The sequence below is a fragment of the Carcharodon carcharias genome, chromosome 15, assembly GCF_017639515.1.
Source record: "Carcharodon carcharias isolate sCarCar2 chromosome 15, sCarCar2.pri, whole genome shotgun sequence".
In the NCBI taxonomy this organism is placed as follows: Eukaryota; Metazoa; Chordata; class Chondrichthyes; order Lamniformes; family Lamnidae; genus Carcharodon; species Carcharodon carcharias.
Window position 1 is genome coordinate 120,990,428 of NC_054481.1, and position 9,103 is coordinate 120,999,530.

General features: G+C 40.4%; 1 protein-coding gene across 1 annotated transcript in view; it reads left to right on the forward strand.

Annotated features, from left to right (window-relative positions):
* Window positions 1-1,955, forward strand: part of ttc34 (tetratricopeptide repeat domain 34) — a 112,216-nt gene extending 110,261 nt beyond the window's left edge. The window contains exon 8 of the mRNA XM_041206998.1: window positions 970-1,955. Coding sequence (XP_041062932.1) covers window positions 970-1,491 — 522 coding nt within the window. The 3' untranslated portion in view covers window positions 1,492-1,955. The remainder of the gene's footprint in view (window positions 1-969) is intronic.
* The last annotated feature ends 7,148 nt before the right edge of the window (window positions 1,956-9,103 follow it).

Here is a 9,103-nt window from a genome sequence, read left to right on the forward strand (position 1 = left end):
CAGAACACACTTTATAAATGCTAGTCTATCATTTATTCATTAGCTGCCTTAATACCAACTTCAAAGAGCCTCCCCACACCTGTGATATTTTCATTTATCTCACAGGCTTCCTTGTGGGCTATCAGTGAGGCTAGTAATAAAGGAGCACACAGTACCCATTTTGGATGTCTAAGCTTCCAACTGGTGGGCAGAATTTGAAACCTGAGGTAAAACAAAAACAGAAATACCTGGAAAAACTCAGCAGGTCTGGCAGCATCAGCGGAGAAGAACATAGTTGATGTTTCGAGTCCTCATGACCCTTCAACAGAACTAGGTAAAAATAGAGGGGTGAAATATAAGCTGGTTTAAGATGGGGGGTGCGGTGGGGAGAGAAGTTGGGGCGGGGGGGGGGGGGGGTTGGCGGTGGTTGTAGGAACAAGCAAGCAGTGATAGGAGCAGATAACCAAAAGATGTCACAGACAAAAGAACAAAGAGATGTTGAAGGTGGTGATATTATCTGAAAGAATGTGGTAATTAAGATCTTTTGGTTGTGACATCTTTTTGTTATCTGCTCCTATCACTGCTTGCTTGTTCCTACAACCACACCCCCACCCCCCGCCCCAACTTCTCTCCCCACCACACCCCCCCATCTTAAACCAGCTTATATTTCACCCCTCTCCTATTTTTACTTAGTTCTGTTGAAGGGTCATGAGGACTCGAAACGTTAACTTTGTTCTTCTCCGCCGATGCTGCCAGACCTGCTGAGTTTTTCCAGGTATTTCTGTTTTTGTTTTGGATTTCCAACATCCGCAGTTTTTTGTTTTTATATTTGAAACCTGAGGTTTTCATCCATTTCAATGGGCTAATTCATTAGAGACCCTTGAGATGAAGATACAGTGGGCTACCACTTTCCCCTCCACTTACCAATAATTTGTCTTTTTATAATCCAAGGGATTCTAATGGTACCTCGCTTGTCACTTTATTTTATAGGTGGCCTCAGAGGAAGCTGGTACTTTAATTAAAGGGAATCAGCTGGAGAAAGCATTGAAATACTGCACATTGGCTGTCCTTGCAAGTAAAAATAAAGCTAAGTATATCCGCCCACGTGCAATATGTCTGACCAGATTGAAGCAATACGAGAGGGCACTAAAGGACCTGCGTGAAATCATCAAAAGGAACACCTCCAGCAACTCCCCAGAGCTGGTAGAAGATTACTGCTCCGCAGGGCACATCCAGTTCCTTATCCTGAAAGATGAAGAGGCTTGCAATAACTATATAAAAGCCCTACAGTTGGACCAGTCTGTTGCACTAACCAACATCTCCAGTAGACCAGGGCGTGTCAGCTTGTCCCAACACTTCCAGCGAATTGCTCTCCATTATTTTGAACAGCAACTTTACGAAGAAGCATGGCATTTAGCAGAATACGGACTGATAATTGATGAAAGCAACACTGAATTAAAGAAACTGAGAGCTAGGATTAAACGAGAGGCATCAGGGTGTGTTGTTCACTAGCACTGAATGCTACTTGTGCTTAAGAAAATGTGAAAAATGTACCTTGCATACAATGAGGTTCAGAGAGCAGAAGGAAACAGCAATGTCTGGCAAGCTTGCTGAGTGGCCTAGGACTGACAATAGTAGAGAAAGTATTGTAAATATGGACTGAGGAAAAGGATAAATATTTAAAGTGACAGTGCCTTTGTAATAGAAACAGGAAATGCTGAAAATGCTCGGGTCTGGCAGCATCTGTAAAAGGAGAAAAGGGTTAACGTTTCAGTTCGTGACCTTTCATCAGAATAGTGTCGCAGTATTTTGCTTTTGGATTAGGACCTTTTGTAAATTGCCTGGCAAATTATTTGGTAAACACCCAGATTTCCCCCTCAACTTCTGTAATGCTGCTGCTGTAACTGAACGATGTTTCTGCTGCAATTATAGCAGGAGAGATGCAAGAAAATATTCCTTACAGCAGAATGACAAAAAATGAGTATAGTTCAGCTTCAAAATATTTTAAATCTTGGTTAACAGACAAATGGGTTTGTTTTGAAGCCAACACTTCTGTTTGTGCACGGTACTCCTAAATAGCCTGAAGACTATTTAAGGGCTGTGTCTGCCCCTCGGTAGTCCTGTTGTGCTATCTGCCTCTGGGCTGCTATTCAAGGACAATTAATTGTCAGATATGACAAACTGAGATCCAATGTTCTCCTCCTTTGCTTTGCAACAAAAGTAGAGAAAGAAATGCTATAAACACACAGGGGAAGGCCTTTTTATAAATTATTGGGTTTTGTAATTTTAATTTTTCCACCTGTGTTGAAATGCCTGACCTCCACTTTACAAGGGGTCCATTGGTATGATTGAAATCACCGGTGGTTGAAATTGTATCCATAACTATACGTTAATGAATAACACTGTATCCGGAAGGACCTCTTACTAAAACTGTTTTCTTCCTGTATGATCACTGTATATTTTAGCCCTTTGCAATGTGGGCACTTCGTGGAAGTCTAGCTCAGACACCATCCCTCACCACTGGAATGAGATTGCAGATATTGCTAATGTATAAATGCAAGTTCATTTTTTTCTTAAATTATATATTCAGTATGTGGTATTTATTTTGTACTAAGATATAATTTGTACAGGATTTGTAGTTGGATTCTGAAATCCACCAAAAACATTAAGAATAAATGTAATTTGACAAATATTAACAACTGTTGGCAATTGCAGAATTGTCACAGCTCCCCAAATGAGCATTATGACTTAGTGCCATTCCACGGAAGTTAAAATAGCTTGAAAAAATTGAGATGTCAAGATGGCTCTTGATTGATCTTGGATGTTTAAGAAAAGTGGTTTTCATCACCAGAAGCCCCCAAGTTATTTTACATTATCTTCCTTTTAGTTTCCGTTCCTCCTCCTCCAACTTTCAGACCTTGGGTTTAATTCCACAGGTTCCAGCAGCGCTGAAGAATCTCTACTACATGATCATTCTTCATATGCATGCCCTGAAACTTGGCATTGGCAGGATGTTCAATCGTGCTGATGTTGGCTTAGCCTTGCTGAGATGTTCACTTACATTTACTTCCCAGCAGGGGTCAGTGGCCAGCAATCAATTACTCAATTAGCAGTCTGGAATTTTCACTATCTTTGCAACATGGAAAATTTCAAAGTGCTTTACTTTGAAATATTTATTGATGATTGTTTCCCTACTTTGAAAGTCCAGATAAATGATGGAATAGATTGGCATTTCCTACAGTCATCTCAGTTGAGTCTGGCAGCAGGTTTTGGGAATGTGGCTTGAGTCCTACCATCACTCACTTACTTTTCTAACTAGTTGTTCATTAGGTGTTGGGCAGAAGTGTATTAATTACAGCAGCTTTCAAAACATGTGGAAAAGTGGGTTTCCAGTGCCCCTCAACAAGGCTAGTTGGGCTGGATACATTCCTAAGTGAAGCTGGAAGTGGGAAAATTTGGAGATGCAAACAACTCACCTTATGGCACAACAGATTTGCTTTGCTCTTAGCCTGGAATTAAATGGTTGCAGCTTAGTGTATCACTTTAAACCCCAACTTGCTTATTTTAAAATGCCTGCATGGCCTTCCCCTGCAACCCCCTCCAAACCTCTGTCTCAATCTTTGCTCTATGCCTCTACAACAATGAGCTCCTCTACACCACTTTTCAGGTTCCTCAACTTTCTCAGTTTCGTCTTTCTCTCAACTCTCTCCTCAAAAGGTTTTGCCTTGATACTTATGCAAAATTTAAAAACGTTTTCAAAATCTACTTTGACAGTGCCTTTAGTCAACTTGCCTGAGCTCTCTACTGCTCATTGCTACTCTCTCTTGAACTCTCTATTATTTGGTCTGCCACTCAGCCGGATTCTCTACTGATTGACCTGGTGCTCTCTGAGATGCTTATGGATGTTTTATGTTGAGGACTGTAAGTACAAAAGTAAACTATTGTTTTGGCTAGAAAATGAACAGAGAAAGGCTATGTTTGTATAATATCTCAAATGGTTGAACAGTAATTTTGTCAAAACATTGTAATACAGCAGCCAGTCTGATAAAATACAACCTGTGTGTGATAGCTGAAAGGCTCTTAAGTTAAATGAATTTGGCCGTCTGAACCTGGTTACCAGGGACATGAGTGCACTGCACAAAATTGCCTCCAGTTTGATCATTTCAAGCCACAGGATGCCTAAAATGAGGAAATAGAAAATACATGTTATTGCATTAGGGGTGCAACTCTGAAAGGGGCTGCAGCAGAGCAAGTATTAATGTGCAGTCAATCATCCATGCCTCATCCTGAAATCAAGTATGAAATGAGAGTGGAAAAGAAAAACAGCACAATTGGACACTAAAGTCAAATTATAGAGGGAATAACCTAAAAATGGTTTAAAAATATAGATTAAGTATAAATGGGCTAACGTTGCCATAAAAAGTTAAAGGTTTATACAACAATATTGCACCACATAATTTCTCAGGCATTGAAATAATATACACTAAAGTTCCACATCCTCATTCAAAACACGCTAATCTATTCAGAGTAATTCTTTCACAGGATCTCAACAATTCAATCCCCTTACTCTCCTCAATCTTCCCTTCTCCAATGATAATCAGAAGGTTTTATTAACGTGTGGCTATGGTGCCAGATTTATGCCTTCTGCCAAGTTGAAAATCTACCCTGTTGTGCCCAAACTTTAACTGTAGTTAGTAAATCTATATCCAGTAAACAGCAACCTGGAAAATTGAGTCCTGAGGTTTTGATTTTACCTGGCTTGTGGTAATACACTAAGGATGGAAATTAGGACTAATACAAGAGAAACATGGTTTTGCACACCAAGAAAGATGAGTGCAACATTGCTGAAGGTTTTGGCTTTCATATGAACTATTAGATAAAGGTTCAAATGAAGGCAAAATAGGCAAGGCACTGTTCACAAGACCAGGGGAACCGTGTCCTGTATAACAATTATCCCTCAACCTCTCTCTCTTCTGGTATCGTGCCCTGAAAGGCAACCATAGTCTTCTGTGTTGGTGCATGGTTATGCTGGGCAAAGTACTGCAGTGATTTGCCATTGCCTTCTGCAGATGGCTGACCAGGAATCTCTCCAACATACAGCAGATGGCAAGGGTGGGAAAAATTTACAAGTAGGTACTCAACCTGTTTGACCACATTATGAATGCACCTTCCTTTACTAACAAGTTCTGGAGTGGGACCTGAACCCAGAGCTTCTGGCTCAGAGGCAGGGATGCTACCTAATCTGCCACAAAATGTCCTTGGATCCTGAAACCAACACCCGTAAAACAAAACCTGGTCATCTATCTCATTGCTGTTTGTGGAACCTTGCTATACATGCAATATTTCTACCATATATATTTACAAATCAGCAGTAAATTTATCTAAAAGTGCTTCATTGACTGTGAAACACAGAAATCCTGAGGATGTGAAAGACACTCTGTAATTATAAGTTCTTTTACTTTGCAATTTAATTTGAAGTAGTTTGCTGGATTTACCTTTTCCATACAGTTTATAAGGTCACTTCTCATTCACTTTTTTAAAGCTGAAAAGCCCATCTTTCTCTGAACTTCCTTAATTGTTCCGTCTTCCGATTCTGGGAATCAGTCTTATGGCTCTTTGAGCTGCCTTCAATGTTTTAGTGTTTCCATTCTTGTTGGCAAGAACTGATACAGCGTTCCATATGATCAGACCAGGGCACTAAACAGTTGGAACAGACTTAATCACTGCAGTTTTGCTTTTATGGTTCAACTATCTACTCGCATGGCTTTGAAATGAGCTTTAAGTGTCTGCTAACTGCATCTATTTTGCAACTTTTTGAAAATAGACACAACATTCACTGATTTTTCTCTTCCCACCACCACCTCTTGCTCCCCCACCAATGTTTAACAACTCATAAGATAGAAAGATAGATCCATAGAAGATCCATTGGTGTAAATTGTTTGTTTCAAGAACTTCCATCACCTTTATAGCAAACTTGTTAATTCCAAGGGATGCTGTTTGTATCTTAGAAGAAAACAATCATTCAGAATACTAACTATTTCAAAGTAGTATTAACTATTTTTAAGTTATCCTACAAAAAGGCAAGCATATGTCGAACATTCTTCAGTCCATTCGGGCTGCCTTACTCAACTCATTTTCCAGTACATTGGTGACTGTATCGGTGCCATTCTCCCCATGAATTGGAAAACTTCAACTTTGCTTCCAATTTCCACCCTTCTCTCAGTTTCACATGATCCATTTCCAACTTTTCCAATCCCTGACTTCTCTGTCTCCATTTTTGGTAATAGGCTATCAACTAATATTCATTATAAGCCCACTGACTCCCTGAACTATACTTGCTCATACCCTACATCCTGAAAGGATTCCAATCCACTCTTCTAGTTCCTCCATCTCCATCGTATGTGTTCTGATTTGTGCAACCTGCCTTTTTTTCCTTCAACCAAGGATTCCTCCCAACCATGGTTCTTAGGTCCTTCAACCTTCCACCCCAACACATCTTCCCCTCCCCTCCCCTTTCAGCTTTCTGAAGGGACCATTCCCTCTGATACCTGGGCCACTCTTCAGTCACCTCTAACATCCTATCTCCTTCCCACAGCACCTTTCCTTGCAAACACAGGAGATGTAACACATCTCCTTTTACCTGCTCTCTCCCAACCATCCATGGCCCAAAAACATTGCTTCCAGATGAAGCTATGATTCACATTGTTGTCTTTCAATCGTATCTACATATTTGCTGCTCAAGATGAGAATGCAGATTGGGTGACCACTTTTACAGAATACCTCTGTTCAGTCCACAAGCATAACCCTGAAGTAGCTTGTCATCTTAATTCTCTACCTTGCTGTCATGCTGATATTTCTGACCTCGGCCTACTGAAATGTTCCAATGAAGCTCAACAAGCTTGTGGAATGGCATCTCATCTTTCAATTAGGCACCTTACAGCCTCCTGTACTTAGCAGTAAGTTCAACAATTTCAGACTATAATCTCTGCTCCATTTTGTTCATTTTCTTGTTTCCCCTCCCCTCTCCAGCAGCACATCTGCTCTAGGCACATCTTTTGTTTCTTCGTTTTTTTGCCTCATCACCATAAACATAGTATATATGCAAATTGATTTAGGTATATATTGTGCACATTCAGCATTATGCCTTTATAGGTTTTCCACTTATCCTCTACTGAAATGTTGAGCAAATACCCAATCAATTTGCTTAACCTGTTCCCTCATTTATACGATTAGCTGTTTTAAAATTGTATACCTGACTCCTGGACCTCAGTGCTTTAGAGTTCCAAATCATTGTTCTGTGATTTTCTATGGCCAAAGTAACCTAAGTTTCACGCATACACGTAAATAATGTTTAGAGTGAGCCTTCTGTTGCACAACACCATCTGTATCTGCGCATCTTGGACAAGACACTCTTTTGCCACTTAAGTCTGTACTAGAGTTTGAAATCTGACACAATCCATTTATTTCTCTGCTTTCTGGGCTGCATTTTGCTTCCTGCTTCTATTTCACTTTAATTGACTGATAACTTGCAGCAGTCCCCTCAACCACCTTTGCTTCACTCGTACCTCAGTTGAGGACAGATGGTGGAGTTTGACCTGGTGGTCCAGTAATCATTCAATAACATGATAAACAAATAATCACTTTCATCGCACAGCACCATCAACTTGGATACTAATAAACAAAGTCAGCCAGAAATGTAACTTACAGCCAACATCACTAACACCTGTGCAAAATATATACTATCTTTCATCTCCCCGATGAAAGATTTTAATAACTTTTTAAAATCAGTTGAACCTCAGAGCTAATGCTGCCCTATCACAACATTGTCCTGAGTAACGGACCAACCTAAGTGAAGTATAATAGGTCAGCTTGGCACAGTTGGTAATATTCTTGCTTGTGCATCTGAGGCCCACTCCAGACTGAGACTAAGCTGCTTTGTCCCTCACATCCAACAATCTGTTAAACCAGCCATCTGCTTGTTCAAATAGAAAATCTAAGGTCCCATGATGCTATTTGTACAGCAGCAAATTCTGCTTCTCTCAACTAACACAGTGTAAATAGTTGCTGCTTTAACATTCTCTCTCATTTCTGAGATCTTGCTCTGCACAAATTGGCTTCCATATTTGCGTACAAAACTGCAGTGCCTATGCTTCAAAAATAATTCATTGGATGTGATATGTTTTGAAATCATGAGGATATGATCAGGTGCTATGTAAATAAAAGATTTTTTTTCCTTGACCCACAGATCAAGGTTCAAGTTATTTAAAAATCTCTAATATCTGCATGGTTCCCCTAACGCCTCAGCCGGTAGGAATTATGTAAAGAGCCCAAAAGGCCTCGGCTCAATTCTCTATCTATGCTGCTAGTCAATTTCAGCAAGTAAGGATCAGTAACTGGCCTCAGTACATAGACTAAAGGAAGGAACCATAACAGGGGTTTTATTTCCTGAATACCATCTAGTGACCCCTACCTCAGGATGTGGACCTCAGGATCAGCCTCTGTTACGAAAACTCACATGATGAGTAGCCTTCACTGGATGCATTCTGTGTGCCCTGCTGGGCAGTCCTGGTATCTATGTTGGTTTTTCATGCCACAACACAGCCATCTCAAAATGGCTGCTAGTATGGGGTTTTCCTGCCATTTCACCTGATTTGGTGGGCTTTCTTGTAGGTGAGGCTGCTGCTTGTGAGCCTACCCTGTCAATGGAGTCCTGTGAAGTCTTGGGAGTTGTGCCAAATTATAGCCTGATTAAATTCTCCAAGTTTGAACTGCCTGGCATAGTGGATCCAAAGTAAGCTCATCTTTAGCCTGCAGAAAGTCAGAGTTTTACATGCTGGAAACCTAAGTCTATGCAATCGTTGATTAGCTCATCCTTCAGCACCAATATCCACAAGAACTAGCTAAGTGATATATAGATCGGTTAGAAATAATTCAATCTATTTCCCCTGGGTCATTGTGACCTCTGGTTAAAATGTGCTTGTTCAATTACTAAGTTTTGCTTCTGGTCAAAGACTTTTAATACAGTCTCAAAATCCACAGTGGACTTTCCCACCCCCCTGCCTCAGGAGAATGTCATCTGCTACTGGACCTACAGCATAAAGAAAGGAACTGACTTGATGCTTCT